General features: G+C 40.4%; 1 protein-coding gene across 1 annotated transcript in view; it reads left to right on the forward strand.

Annotated features, from left to right (window-relative positions):
- LOC106136570 (glutamate receptor ionotropic, kainate 2) overlaps window positions 1–21,953 on the forward strand; it is a 34,429-nt gene extending 12,476 nt beyond the window's left edge. Inside the window, exons 3-20 of the mRNA XM_060953231.1 lie at window positions 1,392–1,553; window positions 5,298–5,429; window positions 6,275–6,406; window positions 7,556–7,722; window positions 9,463–9,516; window positions 10,300–10,461; window positions 11,331–11,474; window positions 12,480–12,692; window positions 13,551–13,754; window positions 14,791–14,895; window positions 15,802–15,938; window positions 16,530–16,653; window positions 18,091–18,288; window positions 18,808–19,008; window positions 19,604–19,787; window positions 20,501–20,628; window positions 21,078–21,188; window positions 21,900–21,953. Of these exons, the coding sequence (XP_060809214.1) occupies window positions 1,392–1,553; window positions 5,298–5,429; window positions 6,275–6,406; window positions 7,556–7,722; window positions 9,463–9,516; window positions 10,300–10,461; window positions 11,331–11,474; window positions 12,480–12,692; window positions 13,551–13,754; window positions 14,791–14,895; window positions 15,802–15,938; window positions 16,530–16,653; window positions 18,091–18,288; window positions 18,808–19,008; window positions 19,604–19,787; window positions 20,501–20,628; window positions 21,078–21,188; window positions 21,900–21,953 (2,612 nt within the window). The remainder of the gene's footprint in view (window positions 1–1,391; window positions 1,554–5,297; window positions 5,430–6,274; window positions 6,407–7,555; window positions 7,723–9,462; window positions 9,517–10,299; window positions 10,462–11,330; window positions 11,475–12,479; window positions 12,693–13,550; window positions 13,755–14,790; window positions 14,896–15,801; window positions 15,939–16,529; window positions 16,654–18,090; window positions 18,289–18,807; window positions 19,009–19,603; window positions 19,788–20,500; window positions 20,629–21,077; window positions 21,189–21,899) is intronic.
- The last annotated feature ends 4,543 nt before the right edge of the window (window positions 21,954–26,496 follow it).

A 26,496-nucleotide genomic window follows, 5' to 3' on the forward strand; every position in this document is an offset into this window, starting at 1 on the left:
CTCCGCGGATCACATTCTCGGACGCAGGACCTGTGCCAGTCGCTCCGAGCGTCGTTGAAAAACATTCTGCGAAGTATTTAATTTCCCACATTCATTTTGTTTGAATTTATTTCTGTACATAATTGTCAGCTCAGCTTAATGAATTGTGTCGTTGATCTCTGAATCTTACGCGTCGCTTTTCCGTCGGCCGGGGTGATATTACGTAGGTATTTAGGATCGTGGATTTTGATACTTTTTTTTTTTGGTACTTTCTGAAATATATTATAGATAGTTTAGGTTAGTTTTTAATACAGTTTATTTGTTTCGTTTAGTGTAAATAGGTGTATAATTTTACGTCATGTTAGCATGTTAAATGTTAGCATGTTAAAAAAAAACTTGGAAGAGCTTCCCATATGGGACAATTTAGATGGTGGGTACTAATTACACTTACTAATAGATAGACATATAGATGCCTACTGAGATTTTCTCCGCAAACACTGAAGGTGAAAAATATTTCATTTGATACCGGCTTGTGGCGGGGCGGCAGTAGGTAGATAGATAGATAAAACAACAACAAACAACAGCTCCGCCGCCGTCGGTTATACTGTCACTAGTTGTTGCCCTGGTCTTTGCCTACGGAAACAGTACTTTTTACTGGATGATTGTTCTGTCTTTTTCTATAGGTAGGTACTTACTCCTAGGTAACTGTATTATTCAGGGTACCTCCTCAGCTGCAAGACGTCGCAGGGTTTACTTTTCTTCGCTTTCTTCATTTGGCACGATCACAATCATTATCCCATTATTTGATTGTTATTAATTTTTAGGAAAAATAAAATGTCTCCGATATCGTCGTTGACAATGTCCGAACAGAGAAGTGCGGATGGTGTGGAGTCGACAGTTGATATTATGGACTTAGATAGTCATGGCATTATTCCGACGCCGACATCAACGACAACCCAAGATAGAAAACCATAGATGCCAAATGGCTACGGAACCCTAAAAATATATGATATACATTACTATGTAAATTACCTTTGATTGAACGAAATCGAATAAGTAATTACGAATAGTTTTTTTAAAACCATTACAAACTTATTCATTTTATACAAAATTTTTGCATACATCCGCAACTATATCATTGCTTATAATGTAATTTAATATATGTATGTTTTTTTGGAAAATTATTTTATTGTATCAAAAACAATAAAATATTCTGATGCGGACTCCATTGCATTCGCAAACTTTATTCGGGTTACGTGAGGTCACGCGCCAGCGGCTATGGTGCGGCGGCGATCTAGCGGGGCAAGCTGGTCGGGGGTGAGCCCCGCGCGGGGTGAGCCTCTCGCCCGCATCGAGGTACATGTCATCTGAATGTAGCGCCTTAATGGAATTTTTCATTAAATTTTTTCCAGGAGCAATCTTCACTGAAGAGGGAAGAGGTGGCAGCGCCGAGTTGGCCTTCAAATACGCTGTTTACAGGATAAATAAGGAGAAGAGTTTGTTACCAAACACGACTTTGGTTTACGACATACAATACACACAACCAACAGACTCTTTCAGCACTTATAAAAAAGGTAATCGCCGCGTGGTTCCCGGCGCCAATGCAAAAAGTATAAATAAATCACTATATTACTTATATAAAAGTAACTCACTATTTTTAGTTTAAATAGTGACGATATTTAAATTAAATAATTGTTGGCAAGTAAAAGAGTTTGTATATCTGGGATCAAAGTTTACATCAGATGGCAAGTGTGATAGTGATATTGAAAGGAGAGTGAACGCGGGGAACATGGTGAATGGAGCTTTGCATGCCTTTATGAGCAGTCAGAAACTATCCAAAAAGGCTCGACTGGCTGTGCACAGGGGCGTGTTGGTCCCAACATTAATGTATGGGAGTGAAAGTTGGGTATGGCAAAAGAAGCACGAAAGCAGAATAAATGCAGTGGAAATGAGAGCGTTAAGGAGCATGATGGGTGTGAAACTGAGTGACCGGATAAGGAACAGCGTGATAAGGGAATGTTGTGATGTGAAAGAAGATGTAGTTACAGGAATAGAAAAGGGTATGTTGAGATGGTTCGGTCATGTGGAGAGGATGAATGAAAACAGGTTGACTAAGCAGATATACATGGAGAGTGTGGAGGGAAAGGTCGGGGTGGGAAGACCTAGACGAACGTATCTTGATCAAATTAAGGACGTCCTGGTAAAGGGTCAGGTCAAAAGTACCCGAAACCGCCGAGCTTGCATGAAGAGAGTTATGAATGTGGATGAAGCAAAGGAAGTATGCAGGGATCGTGGCAAGTGGAAAGAGGTAGTCTCTGCCTACCCCTCCGGGAAAGAGGCGTGATTTTATGTATGTATGTATGTTGGCTAGTTTAACTCATGTTAAGCAAATAAAAATTTGAATATAAAAAAAGAATGACTGACGATGACTCCATCTCTTTCCCATGGATGTCGTAAAAGGCGACTAAAGGGATAGGCTTGTAAACTTGAGATTCTTCTTTTAGGTGATGGGCTGGTAATCTATCACTGTTGGAATCTCATTTCTATCATTAAGCCTAACAGCTGAGCGTGGCCTGTCAGTCTTTCAAAACTGCTGGCTCTGTCTGCCCCACAAGGAATATAGACGTGACTACATGTATGTACGTTGTGAATTGAGAATCTGTTTTTATTGTAACTCGTTTCAAAATCATCAAATTGAAAATTGGGGAAGTTTCGTATATTACAAAAAAAATAATTACAAAATGACAGGTCAATTGCACGCCGGATATGCAATATGGCGCGGTGGCTACCGGAAGTGGGCCGAGGGCCCTCGAAACTACTCTGATTACAGTTACAAAATATTGAAAGTGCAAACTTTCGCGTTGAATTATAATATTTATAAATAATACGTACATACATACATAAAGGAAATATGCAGAGATCATGGCAAGTGGAATGAAGTAGTCTCTGCCTACCCCTCCGGGAAAGAGGCGTGATTTTATGTATGTATGTATGTATACATACATAAAATACTGTTGGCTCTGTCTACTCCGCAAGGGATATAGAATAGACGTGACAATATGTTTGTATGTATGCATAAAACCACGCACCTTCCCCGGAGGGGTGGGCCGAGACTACCTCTTTCCACTTGCCACGATCCCTGCATACTTCTTTCGCTTCATCCACATTCATAACTCTCATCGTGCAAGCTCCTCGGTTTTAAAGTAGGTAATCTAATTGTGAGTTACCACAGACGAATTCGGATTTCTTTTTTAAAACATAATTCGTTATTTTATGTATGTGTACCAAATAATCATGTCTATATACTACTCTGTCAAGAAAGTAGCAGGAAAAGATCAATGATACACAAACTGTTTGTTATTCATCCAAATTTATTTTATCACCTTCAAAATATGCTCCTTTAGAAACGATACACTTACGCCAACGAATAATCCAATCATCAAAACATTTTTTAAACGCTGTTTCCGGAATTGAGGTCAGTTCTCGCCGCGAATTCTCTTTTATGTCTTCTACCGATTGAAAACGGGTACCACGAAGTGGTAATTTGAGTTTAGGAAAAAGAAAAAAGTCGGCTGGAGCCATATCTGGTGAATATGGTGGTTGCTCGATGGTATTTGTTGAGTGTTTGGTTAAAAATTCGTTCACAATGATGGCCTTGTGCGAAGGTGCATTATCATGGTGCAAAATCCAAGAATTTTCTTTCCACAAATCTGGCCTTTTTCGTCGGATTTGCTCTCTTAAACGCCGCATAACACTCAAATAATATTCCTTATTTACCGTTTGACCTTCCAGCAAGAATTCCGAGTGCACAACACCGCGATAGTCAAAGAAAACAGTCAACATGACTTTGACTTTTGAACGACTTTGGCGTGGTTTTTTCGGTTTCGGTTCAGTTGGAAGGCGCCACTCCGAAGCTTGTTGACTAGTTTGCATGTCAAACTCGTAAACCCACGTCTCGTCACCAGTAACAATGCGTTTCATGAATGTTGGGTCGGAATTGACTCGTTCTAGCATGTCCTCAGCGACTCTCATGCGATTGAGTTTTGAAAAAAATTCAGGTCTTTTGGGACTAGCCGAGCGGCAACATGTTTCATACCCAAATTATTAGTTAAAATGGTACGGATCGACTCGTGAGATACAGAAAGTTCGGTGGCTATCTCTCTCAAAGTTGAATGAGGATTTTCAGTCACTATTTCCTTCACTTTTGCGATGTTAACTTCAGTTGCAGACGTTGATGGCCTACCAGAGCGAGGCAAATCTTCCATCACATCTCGACCGCTTTTGAACGCTTTGTACCACTCATAAGCACGAGTTTTTGATAAAGTCGATTCACCGTAAGCCTTCTGTAACATTTTCAGTGACTTCGAACACGATATTCCATTGGCAATGCAAAATTTAAGACAAACTCTTTGTTCGATGTTTTTATCCATTATGAAATTAGCAATACACACTAGATATGATATAACTAAAAATAGCACTGTATTTAATGTAAACAACAGATGCAACTCAAACTCCGCGCCAAAATGGAAAACAGTTGTGCCAATCTAACAACAACAAAAAAAACAAAAATTTGAATTTGGAACCATAAATAAATAATCCATTCCCGATACTTTTCTGACTGAATGTATATATATATATATATATGCAGGGATTGTGGCAAGTGGAAGGATGTTTTCTCTACCTTTCGGGTAATAAGCGTTATTTTTAAAAAAATTCAAAATTCAAAATTTTTTATTCATTATTATAGGATATTATTATATCGCTTAATAATTGTCGTATGGTTTAACAACTTGGTTGACGTCAAATGAATTACTTAAAAACTAAGTTTACTGCCGCTTCCAAGGCGTCAGTGCAGAAGAAGCGGTAACAAACTGCACTGCAGCATTTTCTTCAACAACGTCAACTTCACAATATTATTATTTTATTTATTATTATTATTTTATGTATCTACATCGAAATCTCTTATTTAGTTGGTTTGTCAAATGTACGTATTAATATTACGGTACTGTTGGTTCTGTCTCCTCCGTATATGAATTAACTAGAGGCCGCCCGCGACTTCGTCCGCATGGAAACCCTATCAATCCCGCGGGAACTCTGGGATAAAAAGTAGCCTATGTGTTATTCTGGGTCTTCAGCTACCTACATACCAAATTTCATGGTAATCGGTTCAGTAGTTTTTGCGTGAAAGAGTAACAAACATCCATACATCCATACAAACTTTCGCCTTTATAATAGTAGTAGGATATTTACTAGAGATATGTACAATACTGTTAGTTTTGATCCGCAAAGGTATGTTTTGTATGTCTATTTATTTCCAGCTTGTCTACAAATAAAGTCGGGAGCGGTAGCTATATTCAGTAGCGCCGGACCACTGCTAGGGTCAACATTAGGCGCCATGTGTCGGACTTTACACACCCCTCATTTTGTAGTGGCGGTTCAGAGGGTATTTAGTAAGTATCTAAGAGGTTAAGTTAACATACATACATATGATCACGTCTATATCCCTAGCGGGGTAGACAGAGCCACCAGTCTTAAAAAGACTGATAGGCCACGCTCAGCTGTTTGGCTTAGTGATAGAATTGAGATTCAAATAGTGACAGGTTGCTAGCCCATCGCCTAAAAGAGGAATTCCAAGTTTATAAGCCTATCCCTTAGTCGCCTTTTACTACGTCCGAGGGAAAGAGATGGAGTGGTCCTATTCATTTTGGTAATGGTGCCAGGAACCACACGGCACCACCAAAGAGGTTAACTGTTAGTTTAATTCTTAAAAAAAGAGCGTCAATGGTCGAATCGGTAAGGTGCCCGGTTAAAATGCGTGATGCGCATAAAGGCACAGGTTCGAATCCCACCTCGACCGTGTACCAATGATTATTTTCGAAGTTATGTACATTAGGTGCCGTGTGGTTCCCGGCACCAGTACAAAAAAGAATAGGACCACTCCATCTCTTTCCTATGGATGTCGTAAAAGGCGACTAAGGGCTAGGTTTACAAACTTGGGATTCTTTTTTTAGGCGATGGGCTAGCAACCTGTCACTATTTGAATCTCAATTCTATCATTGAGCCAAATAGCTGAGCGTGGCCTATCAGCCTTTTCAAGACTGTTGGCTCTGTCTACCCCACAAGGGATATAGACGTGACTATATGTATGTATGTATGTACATTAGTTTGAATACTAACCGATGCTCTTACGGCGAGGGAAATCATCGTTAAACTTTTTACGGTAAAAAGACTGAGCTGTGAGACTTGGGTTTTTTTTACAGGATGAATTTTTGATGGCATTTCTATGTATTCTCAGGTCGCAACGAAACAAATGACTTCACCGTCAATATCCACCCATCACGAGAGCTGATGGAGAAGGCCTACCTGGACCTCATCGGGTATCTAAATTGGACTAGAATGGGTTTGATATACGAGGACTATGGATATGGTGAGCTGAAGATATATATTTTCACGTCTAGAGCCCCTGCGGGGTAGACAGAGCCGACGGTCTCGCTGAGTCTGATATTCCACGTTCAGCTATTTAGCTTAATGATGGAATTGAGATTTAAAAAGTGACAGGTTAACTGAACCCGTAGCTTAAAAATGACAACTTGTTAAAGTTTCTGAATTTTGTCATTCACTGACTCACCCATCATCAAAAGTCCAAGGCACTTCTAGCAGACATAGAAGCTTCAAATATAGAATACAAATGGAGTTTAGCGTGCTACCGCTGCGCCACAGAGGCCGTTATGTATATATACATAATTATGTATGTATAATTTTCATACACACATATATAAAAATCACGCCTCTTTCCCGGAGGGGTAGGCAGAGACTACCTCTTTCCACTTGCCACGATCTCTGCATACTTCCTTCGCTTCATCCACATTCATAACTCTCTTCATGCAAGCTCGTAAAGCCGGACACCATGTATAATTATAATCTATACATATAATAAATCTGTAGAAGGGTCAATTCTGTACATTGAAAATATTGAAAAAATAAATAGCAGGGGGTGTTACTGGATCGATACCAAACCCAAATACGTGATTAAAAAAATTTTTGTCTGTCTGTCTGTATGTTCAGGCATCACGTGAAAACTAACGGTTCGATTTCGATGAAACTTGGTATAATATACCTTATTATCCTTATTATCCCGGGCATAAAATGGGATACTTTTTATCCTGGAAAAGTACGTAAAAAAAGTTTAAGCTATCTTCTCTTACTAAAACATCGAAACATGCTATTTGGGTAACGTATTTGGGTCCAATAAATATTTATAAGATGTTATTGTCGGAGTAACTCAAAATGGAGAAATAAACCATCCACGCGAAGACCGAAATCCGCGCGGACGGAGGCGTGGGCGGAAGCTAGTAATTTAATCCTACTACTATTATAAAGGCGAAAGTTTGTATGGATGTTTGTTACTCTTTCACGCAAAAACTACTGAACCGATTACCATGAAATTTGGTATGTAGGTAGCTGAAGACCCAGAATAGCACATAGGCTACTTTTTATCCCAGAGTTCCCGCGGGATTGATAGGGTTTCCATGCGGACGAAGTCGCGGGCGGCCTCTAGTAAATGTATAATTTTCAGGGGAACTAAACATCATCAAGATAGCTCAGGACGGTCGTAACATGTACGCTGTCAGGTGTTCGGGCGCCCACGATTACAGACACGCTTTGGCCTTGCTGAAGGCCCAGGGCATAGGTCACATTATAGTGGACACGGAGCCCAGGAAAATTAGACAGTTGGCTAGAGCGGTGAGTTTGAATTGTTTTTAACATACATATGGTCACGTCTATATCCCTTGCGGGGTAGACAGAGTCAACAGTGTTGAAAAGACTGAATGGCCACGTTCAGCTATTTGGCTTAATGATAGAATTGAGATTCAAATAGTGACAGGTTGCTAGCCCATCGCCTAAAAGAAGAAACCAAAGTTTTTAAGCCTATCCCTTGGTCGCCTTTTACGTCATCCATGGCAAAGAGATGGAGTGGTCCTATTCTTTTTGTATTGGTGCCGGGAACCACACGGCACTTTTTTTTAAACGCGTTCGAAAAAAAAAGAAACAGTGATTCTCAATTTGACGTGAATGTTTGTGTGTGTGTTTGTATGTTTGTATGCGATTATCTCGCGTTTCGCTGTACCGATTTTGATGCGATTTTCGTTTAAGTGTTTGTTTCTTCTGAGAAGGTGACATTTTTACCGACTTCAGAAAAGGTGCCTTGTGGTTTCCTGCACCTATAAAAACCGAATAGGACCACTACGTCTCATTCACATGGATGTCGTAAAAGGCGATTAAGGTATCTATAAAAAAGAATTCCAAGTTTATCATCGACATCCATGGGAAAGAGACACAGTTGTACTATGCTTTTTTCTATTGATCCGGCAACCACATGGCACTAATTTTATGTATTCTCTTGTCCACATCATATTCTAAGTTTGGATACTTCCGCCAGGCTGGGGTGACGCCTGGGGAACCGCGCGACAGACGATGTTGTGTCGGAGGTTGTATATATAGCTCCAATCCGTGAAATCTCTGAAATCGCGATTTAGTTTCTTCGCTGCTATTGGTTGAGCGCGTCAATTTCTTCGCGATAATTGACAGTTGTTGTGTGATTTAATGTTGTGACGAGTGGCTTAGAGATGTCGCCACACATATTTAGGACAAAGCCGGATATAGTTAGGCTTTTTGATAGCATGTCCGGCTAAAACAAAGGGTCTCCGTCCTGTCCGGCTTTTGTTAGGCGTTTTACATTTCGCCAACAAGCGAGAGTGACGTGAGCGACGAGAGTCCACTACCGATAGAATAGAATAGAATAGATTTATTTTCAAAATTGGATACAAGGTATCACTTATTGACGTCACATAACTTAAATCTAATTATAACTACTGCCGTTTCCAAAGCGCATGTGTAGAAGAAGCGGCGGAACAAACTACACTGCAGCATTTTCATCGGACGTCAATTTACAAATGTAGATCTATTAAATCTAAGTCGTGGACGAATGCACATTGTCTACATTAAAAAACATGAATGAATGTAGAACTAATTATGAATATGATGATATAATAATTATATTATTATTATATCATCATATTTTATTATTATTGACGGCCTCTGTGGCGCAGCGGTAGTACGCTTGTCTGTGTCACCGGAGGTCCCGGGTTCGAATCCCGGTCAGGGCATGATGAGAAAAGAACTTTCTCTGATTGGCCTAGGTCTTGGATGTTTATCTATATAAGTATTTATTATAAAATAAAGTATCGTTGAGTTAGTATCTCGTAACACAAGTCTCGAACTTACTTCGAGGCTAACTCAATCTGTGTAATTTGTCCTGTATATATATATATATATATATATATGATAATATAGGGTATCCGGCTTTTTTTGCCGAATGTCCGGCAAAATTGCCTGGTCTGTCCGGCTATTAGGTTTAGCGACCTGGTAACCCTACGTAATAATGAATTAAAATTTTGAATTTTAATTTTTGTATGTTTTCAGATACTACAGCTTCAAATGAACAATGAGTTTTACCATTATATATTTACTTCTTTTGTGAGTATCCTAATATTTTTGTTAGACTGACACAAATTAATGTTATCACTAGCTTGTATCGGCAGCTTCGCCCGTGCGAATTTTGCGCAAGCAACAAAAGAGTAAGACTGATTAAGCCACGTTCAGCTGTTTGGCTTAAAGAAAGAATTGAGATTCAAATAGTGACAGGTTGCCAGTCCATCGTCTGAAAGGAGAACCCCAAGCCTATCCCTTAGTCGCCTTTACGACATCCATAGGAACGAGACTGAGTGGTCCTATTATTTTCTCATTTTAGTGCCGGGAACCACACGGCTCTACACTTATTTTTTTTAAACCGACTGTTGACGCTGTCTACCCCGCAAGGGATAAAGACGTTATTGTTTGGTTTTATTGCCGCCAAACTGTTGGATGTTGGCAGATTTGTTTAATATTGGGCACTGAGTCTCTAGAATGTATATACATACGTAGAGTCACGTCTATATCCCTTGCGGGGAAGACAGAGCCAACAGTCTTCAAAAGACTGATAGGCCCAGTTCAGCTATTTGGCTTAATGATAGAATTGAGATTCAAATAGTGACAGGTTGCTAGCCCATCGCCTAAAAGAAGAATCCCAAGTTTATAAGCTTATCCCTTAGTCGCTTTTTACGACATCCATGGGAAAGAGTACAATACAGTAGTCCTATTCTTTTTTCCATTAGCACCTGGAACCACACGGCACTTACTTTTTTTTCTCAAGAAAGATAGTGAAAAAAAATATATAAGCCATAGGTTCTTACTACGTACCTACGTGATCGTTTGTTCCAGGATATGGAACTCTTTGACCTGGAAGACTTCTATTACAATCGGGTGAACATGAGCGGCTGGAGACTGGTGGACAGGGGGTCAGACAAGGTCAAGGAAGCGTTGCAGGTCATGGAGAAATTCCATCCAATAGGTGCGAGCATCTTGAGCGGAGGTCACATAAAGGTGAGTTGTGATTGGTCATTTTTTCCCCCTACTGGCTTTAGACCCGGTCGCATCCTCACCGCTCTGGAGAGGAGCCCGGGGTGCGCCTTTGACCATGGACCCTGGATTGGGTGAGTCAGGTTTTTACACGAAACGACTCCCGTCTGACCTCCGCAACCTTTGCAGGAGAACCTAACCCGTGTTGAATCGATCATGGTTACACATCCAGTTCCTGAATGTGCAGGTTTCCTCACGATGATTTTCCTCACCGTAAGAGCATCGGTTGACACTCAAATAACTTAAGAGGTACATAACTCAAAAAAGAGTCATTGGTACTTGTCCGAAGTGGAATTTGAACCTGCCCCCCACACTCATTACTTGCTCATTTTCAGCCGTGAACCTGACCGCCAGTACCCTTATTAATCTATATTCACGTCTATATCCCTTGCGGGGTAGATAGAGCCAACAGTCTGAAACGATTGATAGCCCACATTCAGCTATTGAGCTGAATTTAAATTCAAATAGTGACAGGTTGCTAGCTCATCGCCTAAAAGAAGAATCCCAAGTCTACCCCTTAGTCGCCTTTTACGACATCCATGGGAAAGAGATGGAGTGGTCCTATTATTTTTTGTATTGGTGCCGAGAACCTCACGGAACCTTATTAATCTAGATTCATATAATCACGTCTATATCCTTTGCGGGATAGACTGAGCCAACAGTCTGAAAAGATTGATAGGCCACATTCAGCTATTGAGCTTGACGTTAGAATTGAAATTCAAATAGTGACAGGTTGCTAGCTCATCGTTTTAAAGAAGAATCCCTACTTTATAAGCCTATCCCTTAGTAGCCTTCTACGGCCAGGTGAAGTATAATTTGAATTCTTCTTTCAGACTGAACCAGCGTTGCTATATGATGCTGTTCAGGTTCTGGCCTTGGCGTTATCGTCGACTGAAGACTTCACTCCTGCTAATGCATCTTGTGACAAGGAGTCTCCATGGAATCATGGGAAGACTTTGTTGGATAATATCAATAAGGTAACTATTTAATAAATAATTTATTTGACGGCCTCTGTGGCGCAGCGGTAGTACGCTTGTCTGTGACACCGGCGGTCCCGGGTTCGAATCCCGGCCAGAAAGATTTTTTTCTGATTGGCCCGGGTGTTGGATGTTTATCTATATAAGTATTTATTATAAAATATAGTATCGTTGAGTTAGTATCTCGTAACACAAGTCTCGAACTTACTTCGAGGCTAATTCAATCTGTGTAATTTGTCCCGTATATATTCATATTTATTTTATATTTATGTAGTTCCCGGCACCAAAAGAAAAAAGAATAGGACCATTCCATCTCTTTCCTATGGATGTCGTAAAAGACGACTAAGGGGTAGGCTTACAAACTTTGGATTCTTCTTTTAGGCGATGGGCTAGCAACCTGTCACTATTTGAATCTCAATTCTATCTTAAAGCCAAATAGCTAAACGTGGCCTATCAGTCTTTTTAAGACTGTTGGCTCTGTCTACCCCTCAAAGGATATAGACGTGATTATAAGTATGTATGTATGTACTTTTTAAATGCCGTGGAAATGAGAGCGCTAAGGAGTATGATGGGTGTGAAATTGAGTGACCGGATAAGGAACAGCGTGATAAGGGAATGTTGTAATGTGAAAGAAGATGTAGTTACAGGAATAGAAAATGGTATGTTAAGATGGTTCGGTCATGTGGAGAGGATGAATGAAAGCAGGTTGACTAAGCAGATAAACAAGGAGAGCGTGGAGGGAAAGGTCGGAGTGGGAAGACCTAGACGAACGTATCTTGATCAAATTAAGGACGTCCTGTTAAAGGGTCAGGTCAAAAGTACCCGAAACCGCCGAGCTTGCATGAAGCGAGTTATGAATGTGGATGAAGCGAAGGAAGTTTGCAGAGATTGTGGCATATGGAAAGAGGTAGTCTCTGCCTACTCCTCCGGGAAAGAGGCGTGATTTTATGTTTGTATGTATGTATAAATAGTATCGCTACATTTTACCTTTCGTTGACTTTCCAGGTACAAGCACACGGTCTAACTGGCCCAATCCAATTCGAGAGCGGACAACGAAGCAACTTCTCCCTCCAGCTGATGCGGCTCTGTGGGGGGGAGAGGGGCGGTACAGTCAAGTCTGGGCACTGGACCCCGAGCGCCGGGCTGGCGGTCACTGACCCCGCCGCTTACAAGCGTGACCCGCCTGCGAATGTCACTCTCACCGTGGTCACTGTCGAGGTCAGAGTTAAATATAAATAAATATATACGGGACAAATTACACAGATTGAGTTAGCCTCGAAGTGAGTTCGAGACTTGTGTTACGGGATACCAACTCAACGATACTATATTTTATAATAAATACTTATATAGATGCACATCCAAGAATCAGAAAAAGTTCTTTTCTCATCATGCCCTGGCTGGGATTCGAACCCGGGACCTCCGGTGTCACAGACAAGCGTACTGCCGCTGCGCCACAGAGGCCGTAAAGAGTTCTGCTGTTTCATCATGGTCTTCTTGAATGTTCTACTGTTCAGCTCTGACGGTATCTCACCCCGCCGCTTACAAGGTCAGAATTCAATTGAATTGACCTACTGACACTGGTAAATGAAGTCCTCCTTTCTCGTGGTAAAGTAACGACGCGTTTTTATCCTTCACGGTATAGACAGAGCAAATATTCCTACACCATTTTCAGCAGAAGGCTGCCTTAATAATAACATCTCATGATGTAAAACGTAATGATAATTTATGCCGTGTGGTTTCCGTCACTTTCAAACAGAACCACGCCATATCTTTCCCACGGATGTCGTAAAAGGCGACTAAGGAAAAGGCTTATGAACTTGGAATTGCTCTTTTAGGCTGCTATGATGGGCTACGAAGCGCTAGCAATCTGTCACAATATGTATATAAATTGTAATATTAAGCCAAACAGTTGAACGTGGCCAATCAGACTTTTCAAGACTGTTGGTTCTGTCTACTCCAGAAGGGATATAGACGTGATTATATCTATGTATGTCTGCAAACTGCTCAGTCTTTTGCAAGAGTCACCTCTGTCTACTCCGTCAGCGATAAAGTGATGATACAATGAAAAAATTCCAGGAGAAACCCTACGTTATGGTGAAGGAAGGTTGGAACCTCCAGGGGAACGCGCGGTTCGAGGGGTTCTGCATAGACCTGCTGGCCAGGGTGGCAGCCAGGGCCGGCTTCCATTACCGCCTGAGGCTGGTGCCTGATAACATGTATGGAGCAAGGGATCCTGAGAGCGGACAGTGGAACGGCATTGTCAGGGAGCTGATGGATAGGGTAGGTCTTCTTCCTAGAGGCCAGTCTAAGTAGCATCCTCGCCACTCTGGAGAGGAGCCCGGGGTATGCCTTTGACCATGGATCCTGGAAGGGGTATGCCTTTGACCATGAATCCTGGAAGGGATATGCCTTTGACCATGGATCCTGGAAGGGGTATGCCTTTGACCATGGATCCTGGAAGGGTATGCCTTTGACCAAGGATCCTGGAAGGGGTATGCCTTTGACCATGGATCCTGGAAGGGGTATGCCTTTGACCATGGATCCTGGAAGGGGTATGCCTTTGACCATTAATCCTGGAAGGGGTACGCCTTTGACCATGGATCCTGGATTTGGTGAGTCAGGTTTTTACACGAAGCGACTCCCGTCTGAGCTCTGCAACCTTTGCAGGGGAACCTAACCCGTATTGGATCGATCATGGTTACACATCCAGTTGCCTGAATGTGCAGGTTTCCTCACAAAGTTTTCCCTCACCGTAAGAGCATCGGTTAGTATTCTACGTAATGTTTTGTTACTTTAAAAATAGTCATTGCTACACGGCCGAGGTGGGATTCGAACCGGTGCCTTTCTGGGCATCACGCATTTTAACCGGGCATCTTACGGATTCGGCCATCAAAATATATTTAGGACTAGTTGTTGCGCGCAACTTCGTCCGCGTAAATTTCGAATTTTTCCGCGTAAACTTATTTGCAGGCAAACTCATGCCTTGAGTTCATTTAAATGACGATAACATTGTTTTTTGTGAACCGATTATGATAAAACAAAGCAATTGTACTGAACCGATTTACTTCAAACTTACACGTTTGAAGTAAATCGGTTCAGTACTTTCGGATATACCTAAGCGTAATCATACATACAGACAGACATGTATTTAAAAAAATATATATTGCTTTCTATTATTAAGTGTCCCTCTATCCATTTCAGTCAAATATACTTAATGTACAGACAAAATATTTTTACTTTTTTATTATAAGTATGTATAGATAAGGTAAGGTTTCTGGTAGTTAATAATTCTCATGTCCGTGTAAATCTTTTGCAGAAAGCAGACATCGCTGTGGCGTCAATGACCATAAATTACGCGCGTGAAGCCGTGATAGACTTTACCAAGCCGTTCATGAATCTTGGTATCGGAATACTATTTAAGGTAAGGCTTGTCTTAAGAATAGGACCACTCCGTCTCTTTCCCGTGGATGTCGTAAAAGGTGAGTAATGGATAGGCTTATATACTTGAGATTTTTCTTTTAGACGATGGGCTAGCAACCTGTCATTCATTTGAATCTCAATTCTATCATTAAGCCAAAGAGCTGAACGTAGACTTACATTCTTTTCAAGATGGATGTCGTAACAGGTGAGTAATGGATAGGCTTATATACTTGTGATTCTCCTTTTAGGCGATGGGCTAACAACCTGTCACTCATTTGAATCTCAATTCTATCATTAAGCCAAAGAGCTGAACGTAGACTTGCATTATTTTCAAGACTGTTAGCTCTGTCTACCCCGCAAGGGATATAGATTTGATTATGAAAATTTAATTATACTGCCGTGCCGTGTGGTTTCCGCCACCATTACAAAAAAGAATAGGACCACTCCATCTCTCTCCCACGGATGTCGAAAAAGGCGACTAAGGGATAGGCTTATAAACTTGGGATTCCTCTTTTAGGCGATGGGCTAGCAACCTGTCACTATTTGAATCTCAATTCTATCATTAAGCCGAACAGCTGAACGTGGCCATTCATCCTTTTCGAGACTGTTAGCTCTGTCTACCCCGCGAGGGATATAGACGTGACCATAACAGTCTTGAAAAGACTGATAGGCCACGTTCAGCTGTTTGGCTTTATGATAGAATTGAGATTCAAATAGTGACGGGTTGCTAACCCATCGCCTAAAAGAAGAATCGCAGGTTTATAAGCCTATCCCTTAGTCGCCTTTTACGACATCCATGGGAACGAGACGGAGTGGTCCTATTCTTTTTTCTATTGGTGCCGGGAACCACACGGCACCATATATGTATATAGATATGTTTAAAAAACCTACAATTAACAAATTTCAGGTGCCTACTTCTCAACCGACCCGCCTCTTCAGCTTTCTCAACCCCCTGGCTATAGAGATTTGGCTTTATGTACTGGCTGCGTATATTCTCGTCTCTTTCACACTGTTCGTAATGGCGAGGTTCTCACCTTATGAATGGTAAGTCCTGGTCTGTATCGTAAATGCTTTTATACATACATATATATATATGGGACAAATTACACAGATTGAGTTAGCCTCGAAGTAAGTTCGAAACTTGTGTTACGAGATACTAACTCAACGATACTATATTTTATAATAAATATAAACATAGATAAACATCCAAGACCCAGGCCAATCGGAGAAAGTTCGTTTCTCATCATGCCCTGGCCGGGATTTGAACCCGGGACCCCCGGTGTCACAGACAAGCGCACTACCGCTGCGCCACAGAGGCCATCAAAATATGGTCACGTCTATTTGCCTTGCGGTAGGTAGACAGAGCCAATAGTCTTGAAAAGACCGAATGGCCACGTTCAGCTATTTGGCTTAATGATAGAGTTGAGATTCAAATAGTGACAGGTTGCTAGCCCATCGCCTAAAAGAAGAATCCCAAGTTTATAAGCCTACCCCTTAGTCGGCTTTTACGACATCCATGGGAAAGAGATGGAGTGGTCCTATTCTTTTTTGTAACAGGTGCCGGGAACCACTCGGCATTTATACACATTTATAATATTAGTAGGATATGTATGTATTCTGTTCAACATTTTCCAGGTCATCCAGCACACACGTTTGCGGCCACCAGACCAAACTACTCACGAACCAGTTCAGCGTGTGCAACTCATTCTGGTTCATCACTGGCACATTCCTTAGACAAGGATCGGGGCTCAATCCGAAGGTACATTATTACAGCTATAGATATTATATATAATACAGTGGCGACATCTCTTGTGCCGTGTGGTTCCCGGCACCAATACAAAAAAGAATAGGACCACTCCATCTCTACCCCATGGATGTCGTAAAAGGCGACTAAGGGATAGGCTTACAAACTTGGGATTCTTTTTTAGGCGATGGGCTAGCAACCTGTCACTAGTTGAATCTCAATTCTATCGTTAAGCCAAATAGCTGAACGTGGCCATTCAGTCTTTTCAAGACTTTTGGCTCTGTCTACCCCGCAAGGGATATAGACGTGACCATATGTATGTATATGTATGTATGCGACATCTCTACGCCACTCGTCACAACATCCAATCACACAACAACTGTCAAACATCGCGAAGAAATTGACGCGCTCAGTCAATAGCAGCGAAAAACCTAAATCGCGCAAGCAAAGATTTCACGGATTGGAGCTATAATACAACCTCCGATTCAATATAGTCGGAGCCGCGGTTCCCCAGGCATAACACCTAGCCTGGCGGAAGATCTTCCCTTTGGTGGCGGTCGAGCCGAATCATCGCTCCCGCTACAATACTATACATATAATCACGGCTCTTTCACTGAGGAGTAGGCAGAGACTTCAACTTTCCATTTGCTACGATACCTGCATTATTAAGTTTTGGACAATAGATATGAGGAGAAAGAACAAGAGCTCATATATAACTGTCAGGTGACAGGCAGACGTACTGTTTTACATTTAAATCCCTTAAAGGCAGACGTTCTACATTTTAATCCAAAAAAGGCAGACGTTCTACATTTTAATCCAAAAAGGCAGACGTTCTACATTTTAATCCCAAAAAGGCAGACGTCTTGCTCTACATTTTATTTATTTATTTTAATAGTAATGGTTTTACATCCAGTTGTCTTTGTAAGCAGTTTTTATAGAAAGCTCTTTAAAATAAATAAATATATTATAGTACGAGGTACTAATTCAACGATATTATATTTTATGATAATTGCTTATATAGATAAACGTTCAAGACCTAGGAACCTAAAGCTGACCTAATACAATGAAATAAAATGAACTGTAAATGAAAATAAAGGTAAATGAAGTGAAATGCTTTTCATAATCTGAAAGCGAAATAATTAGAGAAAGTTCGTCTCTGGTAATGCCCCCCCCCGATCGTGATTCGAACCCGGGACCAAGTGCATTACCGCCGTGCCACAGAGACCACTTACATACATACATAAAATCAAGCCTCTTTCCTGGAGGGGTAGGCAGAGACTACCTCTTTCCACTTGCCACGATCTCTGCATACTTCCTTCGCTTCATCCACATTCATAACTCTCTACATACAAGCTCGGCGGTATCGGGTACTTTTGACCTGACCCTTTACCAGGACGTCCTTAATTTGATCAAGATACGAGACAACTTATAACTATCAATACTGTTCATCAGGCGACATCAACCCGTATAGTCGGCGGAATCTGGTGGTTCTTCACCCTGATCATCCTGTCTTCGTACACCGCCAACCTGGCCGCCTTCCTCACCGTAGAACGCACCGTGCTGCCGATACAGAGCGCTGCCGACTTGGCAGCTCAGACCAACATTCAGTATGGGACGCTCAATGGAGGATCTACGATGACTTTCTTCAGAGTAAGTGTGTTAATCGCCATTCGCCACTAATCCAAAAAGGAAGGCCTTCCAGTCTCTTCGAGACTGTTGGCTCTGGCTACCCTGAGAGAGATATAGACGTGACTATATTGAGAGCGCTGCTGACTTGGCAGCTCAGACCAATATCCAGTACGAGACGCTCAATGGGGGATCTACTATGACTTTCTTCAGAGTAAGTCTTCTCCCTCCCGGCTTTAGTCCCGGTTGCATCCTCACTATTCTGGAGTGGAGCACGGGGTATGCCTTTGACCATGGACCCTGGATTACACGAAGCGACTTCCGTCTGACCTCCGCAACTTTTTCAGGGGAGCCTAACCATTATTGGATCCATTAGCGTCTTCTGAATATATCATAGCGTATATATTAGCGTATATGGTAATCATGGTAACACATTCAGTTGACTGAATGTGCAGGTTTCCTCACGATGTTTTCCATCACCTTAAGAGCAATATCAAATAATAACGCGTCAGAACTCCAGTAATTCAATAATAACAATTCCAGGATTCAAACATCGACATTTACCAGAAGATGTGGCAACATATGTCCACGGCGTCCCCGCCAGCTTTAGTCTCCTCCTACGAGGAAGGGGTCCGAAGGGTCCTGAATGGAAATTACGCGTTCCTGATGGAGTCCACTATGTTGGACCATAGAGTGCAGCGAGATTGTAATCTGACACAGATTGGCGGATTACTAGATTCTAAGGTAGGATTAGAATGTAAAAATGATAAATATAAATAATCCCAACTTTATATATATATAGAGGATTTCGTCATATTTATTTATTTACTAGCTGTGGCCCGCAACTTCGTTTGCGTGTTATTGAAAATACATACATACATACATACATAAAATCACGCCTCTTTCCCGGAGGGGTAGGCAGAGACTACCTCTTTCCACTTGCCACGATCTCTGCATACTTCTTTCGCTTCGTCCACATTCATAACTCTCTTCATACAAGCTCGGCGGTTTCGGGTACTTATTGAAAATACGAACTGGTTATTAAATTTACTCGACTTTTCGTATACGAGTACTTATTACAAAGTAGCTGAAAGAAAGAAAAGAAAATAGGCGATGGGCTAGCAACCTATCACTATTTCAATCTCAATTCTATCATTAAGCCAAATAGCTGAACGTGGCCATTCAGTCTTTTCAAGACTGCTGGCTCTGTCTACCCCGCAAGGGATATGGACGTGACAATATGTATGTATGTATTTATTTGAAACAGGCTAAATTGTGCTTTGGGAAATAAGAGAGAGAAAAGACGTCAATATATTAATTCATGAATGAATTATTTCAGGGTTACGGCATAGCCACGTGGAAAGGGAGCCCGTGGCGTGACAAGATATCGTTGGCGATTCTGGAGCTACAAGAGAAGGGTGTCATACAGATATTATACGACAAATGGTGGAAGAACACGGGCGATGTTTGCAACAGAGACGGCAAAGATAGCAAGGCCAATCCGCTGGGTGTCCAAAATATTGGTGGGTGTTCATACATACATACATACAAACATACAAACATACAAACATACAAACATACAAACATACAAACATACAAACATACAAACATACAAACATACAAACATACAAACATACATACATACAAACATACATACATATATACATAAAATCACGCCTCTTTCCCGGAGGTGTAGGCAGAGACTACCTCTTTCCACTTGCCACGATCTCTGCATACTTCATACATACATACATAAAAATCACGCCTCTTTCCCGGAGGTCTAGGCAGAGACTACCTCTTTCCACTTGCCACGATCTCTGCATACTTCATTCGCTTCATCCACATTCATAACTCTCTTCATGCAAGCTCGGCGGTTTCGGGTACTTTTGTGAGTGTTCAACATAATTGAAATTGTTTACATACACACATATAATACATATGGTCACGTCTATATCCATTGCGGGGTAGACAGAGCCAACAGTTTTAAAAAGACTGAATGGCCACGCGCAGCTATTTGGCTTAATGATAGAATTGAGATTCAAATAGTGACAGGTTGCTTGTCCATCGCCTAAAAAACGAATCCCAAGTTTGTTAGCCTATCCCTTAGTCTCCTTTTACGACATCTATAGGAAAGAGATGGAGTGGTCCTATTCTTTTTTGTACTAGTGCCGGGAACCACACGGCACATATCTATCTATGTATGTATGTAAGTATACGAGTATCTAATTACTTTCAGGTGGAGTCTTTGTAACTCTCCTCTGTGGCCTCGCTTTAGCTATAATGGTAGCCATCTTGGAATTTTGCTGGAACACGAAGAAGAATGCGTCTCAGGGTCGACAGTCGCTTTGCAGTGAGATGGGACAGGTATGTGATTGCGGTCTCAAGTTTGTCTCCGGCTTTAGAGAATTATTAATTAGTTTATTTTAATACTAGATAACCTAATGCAGTCTAAGTTCAAAATTCTCATAGTTTTTCATATAAGTCATTCACATTCATTCATATAATCACGTCTATATCCCTTGCGAGGACGACAAAGCTGAAGATGATAGAATTGAGATTCAAATAGTGACAGGTTGCTAGCACATCACCCAAAAGAACTCCAAGTTTATAAGCCTATCCCTCAGTCTTTTACGACATCCATGCATAAGAGATTGAGCTCTCCAATTATACATACATACATAAAATCACGCCTCTTTCCCGGAGGGGTAGGCAGAGACTACCTCTTTCCACTTGCCACGATATCTGCATATTTCCTTCGCTTCATCCACAATTATAAATTGCCGGTAACCACACGGCGTCTAATTTTGTTTCAGGAGTTAAGAACGGCGATGCGAGGCGGTTCTTCCAGCAGGACGGTGCTAAGAGCTGGCTGTTCCAGGTGCTCGCCGGCCACCCACGTCCCTCCAGCGCCGTCCCGATACGAAGTGAGTACTGCTGGATAACCACTTCTGCTAGATATTATAATGTCCCCATGATCGTCGGTGGACGAATCTGTAAGGTGCCTGGTTAAAATGCGTATGACGGAATAAGGCACAGGTTCAAATCTTACTTCGGTCATGTAACAATGACTATTTTTTAAATTTACATTAGTTTGAATACTAACCGATGGTCTTACGGTGAGGGAAAACATCGTGAGGACACCTGCACATTCAGGCAACTGGATGTGCAACCGTGATCGATCCAACACGGGTTAGGTTCCTCTGCAAAGTTTGCGGAGGTCAGACAGGAGTCGCTTCGTGTAAAACCTGACTCACCCAATCCAGGATCCATGGTCAAATGCATACCCCGGGCTCCTCTCCAAAATGGAGAGGATGCAACCGGGACTAAGGCCAGGAGGAGGAGAAGACACCGCAAGGGATTTAGACGTAATTATATGTATGTATGTATGTGCCGTGTGGTTCCCGGCAGTGCCGTGTGGTTCCCGGCACCAATACAAAAAAGAATAGGACCACTCCATCTCTTTCTCATGGATGTCGTAAAAGCCGACTAAGGGGTAGGCTTATAAACTTGAGATTCTTCTTTTAGGCGATGGGCTAGCAACCTGTCACTATTTGAATCTCAATCCTATCTTAAAACCATATAGCTGAACGTGGCCTACAGTCTTTACAAGACTGTTGTATATATGTTAATTTCAGATACAAGACACCCCCTGCAACAGTGTGGAGCTCCGCGAGCTGCGTTGGTCGTAGCAGCGCGCGCGGCGGGCGGCGGCGTCCGCGCCGGCCTCGCCCGCCCGCGGCGCGCGCGCACGCCGCCCGCATTGTAAGATATAACCATGATACCTACATACGACCGCGTCTCCATCTGTTTCAAACGAAAAAACTTATTATTTTTCGGGTATTTTCCGTGTGTTCCCGGCACCAATAGAAACAAGAATAGGACCACTCCATCTCGTTCCCATTAATGTCGTAAAAGGCGAATAAAGGATATGCTTAATAACTTGGGATTCTTTTTTTAGGCGATGGGCTAGCAACCTGTCACTATTTGAATCTCAATTCTATCATTAAGCCGAACATCTGAGCGTGACCTATCAGTCTTTTCAAGATTGTTGGCTCAGTCTGCCCCGCAAGGGATATAGACGCGATTGTATGTATGTATGTATTTTTCGGGTATGGTCGTGCTGCTTCGGTCTCGCCGTTTTCACAGTCCGCGCCCCAGGTCTTCTCATCTTCATGCTAAATTTCGAATCTCCGAACCAACCAAAACAGCTGTTCAATTCAAAGTGATATGTCAAAGTTACCCAATAAGAATCTAACGTAACCACAAAACTAGTTCACAAACAATTTTTACAAAATAACTGTATAAATGAATATCTTAAAAACAACTTAACCGGTTTTGATGCCTAACGAACTTAAAAATGCTATTGTCAGATCCTACATCCACTTTTAAATATCATCAAAATCAGACCAGCGCAGCAGTTATAGTGTTACAGACATACATAAATAAAAAAACTGTATTTCGCTCGCTTGGTTAATTACTTTTGTTAGTGGCAGCGGCGGGACTTTAGACAGCCCACCGCTGCTACCAACGATTAAAAGTGATATTGCATAAGTTGCAAGTCATTCAGCGAATCAAGTAGAATAAATTTAGAAGCTAAATTTGGGAAGAAAAACCAAACCGGCAATTTCTAGATTAAAAGCCACTTGGTCAGTGTTTACATACCGCTTAAAGTGACCTTTTGAATATTTTCAAGACTATTGACCCTGTAATATCCTGTAAGGTATAAAGACATGATTGTATGTATATACTTACGAACGACCAGTTTTTTCATTTCGTGTATATTTTTTTACTAGCATCAATCATCTTTTTTTTCTGCCTCTACAGATTCAGTCGGCTCCCTGCGTCGCACCACATCGTACGTGCTGAAGGAACCACGGGAGACGGTCAAGAAACATGTTCAGATAGTCGCCTAGTATTTTTATTACGTAAAGAATATATTTAGATGACATTATAATAATTTGACCCGTATCAGTTAGAGTTAAGCTTCAATTCAATTACCTATTTCCAAAAGTTTTAATTAACGTGTACTATGAAAAAAAGAATGTAACCACTCCATCTCTTTCCCACGGATGTTGTTGAAGGCGACTAAGGAAATGGCTAAATACCTTGGGAAACCCAAGGAATTATGATGAATGAATGAATAATTAATTAAAGTCCTCGGTTCCACTTGACAAATCCCACTAATATTATATATTCCCGCGGGAATTTCATGATATCCTTTTCTGTGAACCCCGAGACTACACAAGCAATCTACATCAAATCTCTGGACCTAGCGGTTAGGGCTGTGCGCAGGTAAGAGTGACGAGAGACAATTTAAAGATCCATATAATAACTATAACCTTTATTAAGACTAGTGTTACAATATATAAGAGGTCGTGGGTTTAGCTATAGACACGAGATCTAGCAAGTAGCCGCCAGAGGATAGCGAGCTACTTAACTTGGTGAGCGTTGAAGTAGACCAAAGGCAAGCCCAGGGCGTGGTGTAGGGCTCCCAGGGGAGACCGCAGCGGCACGACGTCACACGGTCATCACACTATTTCGGGTCAAATTTTTATAATGTGTACAGTGTATACACACAATGTGCATTGTGTTGGCGAATTTGCGATATTGATTTAAATTCATTATGAATTTAAGTAATTTTAAGCAAAAAAACTACAAATAAAATTGTGTTCTTCATTGTACATAATATTTATACAATTTAATTTGATGATGATACAGATTGAAGTTGTAATGCGAATGTGAAGAATAATAAACAAAAAAAGAAAATGAATGAAACACCAAACAAATAATTAAGGCATGAAAGGCCGCCTTTAATACATTTCAGGCAGCCTTTTGCTTTGGTTGCGTTAGAGAGAAAATGTTTGAATCTATCAAACTTTACTGCCTTACTGATAAAAAAAGTAATAAATGGTCTTTTATGTTATTTCGTAATTACGTCAACTTAATTTTAGAATTATGTCATTCAGGTGAATGTGGACTTCAAGTCTTGTTATTACTAGCTCGTTTTACCTTGTAACGGATGAAGACGTGATTTGTGTGTCTATTTATAATGGATTTACCTTATATTGGGGATCACAATTTGTTTCTTAGGTAACTAATACTTTTAGGTGGGACTAGCAACCAGTCACTATATGGATCTCAATTACATTGATAAGCCAAACAGCTGAACGTGGGCTTTCAGTCTTTGCCAGACTGTTGGCTCTGTCTACCCCGTAAGAAAAATATAAAGTTTCGCTAACATCAATCTGTACTCTGTATCAAATATTATAAGGTTTTTATAAACGTTAACTCTCGCTAGATGAAATATACTGTAGTGTTAATTATATATATGTATGTTACACTTTTGTTACATTTCATGAATTGCTTATTTAGTTGTTAAGTTTTAATTTGTGCAAATGGTCAAATGAAATAAGATTTATCACATGCTTAAAGCATTAACCATGTTATTTATTTCAATAATAATTTAATATGAAATAATGTCCATTAATAACAAAGTTGATGTTTTATTTTAAATACCTACTAAAGTGATTTCCAAATTATTATTGTTGTCAAATATGGAAATCTTTAAAATTGTTTGTGCTAATTTCGCTTTGTGCCAAATCTACGGTTTAAAATAAAGCCATGTTTAACGAACAAAATTGTAGCTAAAATTATGAAAGAAATATTATTATTAATTGTATAAAAATAGTAAACGTTATGTTAATGATGAAACCATACAGCTGAACGTGGTCTTTCAGTATTTTAAAAGCTGCCGCTGTCTACCCCGCAAGGGATATAGTTCTGTCTATATGTATGTGAATGTTATATCATTTGCTTAAAAATGAAACAGGTAAAAAAGGCAAAAGCGTTATGTAGAAAAAAGAGTGAAAGTATCTCAGTTTGACTACACCGATTTTGGTGATATTTAGTTAATTCTGATGCAGTGATGTCTGTTTAGAAAAATATTAAGCCTATATTATCAATGCAATGATTATAATAACCCCAGATATTTTTATTGTAAATTTTGAAACATTTTCATCGAAGAGTAAAAATTAATGTACATAGGTACCGTATTTTTCTCTGTGTAAGATTGTTATTTGGTAGCAGAGATAAAAAAATATGTGTGCAACATTTTTTTTACCTATAATGTAAAAGTCAATCAGGGGAAAGGCTTACATACTTGGAATTCCTCTTTTAGGTGATGGCTAGCTGTCACTATTTGAATCCAATTTAGCTGAACGTGGCCTTCGTATCTTTTTAAGCTCTGTCTACCGCGTAATGAAACGAAATCAAATGTAAGATTAAAAGACGTGATAAGTACATATTAATAATTCCTTTTTGATTTTATCTATACTAATATTATAAAGCTGAAGAGTTTGTTTGTTTGTTTCAACGCGCTAATCACAGGAACTACTGGTTCGAATTGAAAAATTATTTTTGTGATGAATAGACCATTTATCGAGGAAGGCTTTAGGCAATAAAACATCACGCTGCAACTTTTAGGAGCGAAGAAATAATGGAAAATGTGAAAAGAAACGGGGAAAATTATTCATCCTTGAGGGCTTCAATGCCCAAAATAACTATTCCACGCGGACAATATCGCGGGTACAGCTAGTAAAAAATAAAAGTGACAATGTGTTAAATATATAATTATAAGTAATGTATAAAAGTCTTGTTTTTAATTTTTGATGTAGCTATATAATTACTGCCATTTTTTGTGTAACTGGTGTTTGTTTGTGTTTTCCTTTAAATATATATATATATAATATGCGTTGTGTTGTGATGTATATAACTTCAAAATTTGTATAATAAAAGTGTTATTATAATTATATTGTGTCATTATAAGAACTCATTGTTGCCGTGGCTTTAAACTCTACTTTCCAATATGAGTTAGGTTCCCCGGTTGCAGAAGTCAGACGAGATTTGAATTGTTCTTACATTCTTAAGAAATAAGTATTGCTTTTGTACTTAATTTCTCCTTAGTCTCAGTTCTACTCGTTATTTTTTCCTTGATTTACATAAACATACATAAATAAGTGACGTCTTTATTCCTTGCAGGGTAGACAGAGCTAACAGTCTTGTAAAGTCTGAAAGGCCTCGTTCAGCTGTTTGGCTTGATTATTGAGATTTCAATAAGTGACAGGTTGCTAGCCCATTGCCTAAATAAAAATCCATAGTTTATTTAGCCTATCCCTTAGTCGCCTTTAACGTCATTCGTAGGAAAGAGATAGAGTGGTCGTATTCTTTTTTTTT

This window comes from Amyelois transitella, chromosome 31, assembly GCF_032362555.1.
Source record: "Amyelois transitella isolate CPQ chromosome 31, ilAmyTran1.1, whole genome shotgun sequence".
Classification (NCBI taxonomy): domain Eukaryota; kingdom Metazoa; phylum Arthropoda; class Insecta; order Lepidoptera; family Pyralidae; genus Amyelois; species Amyelois transitella.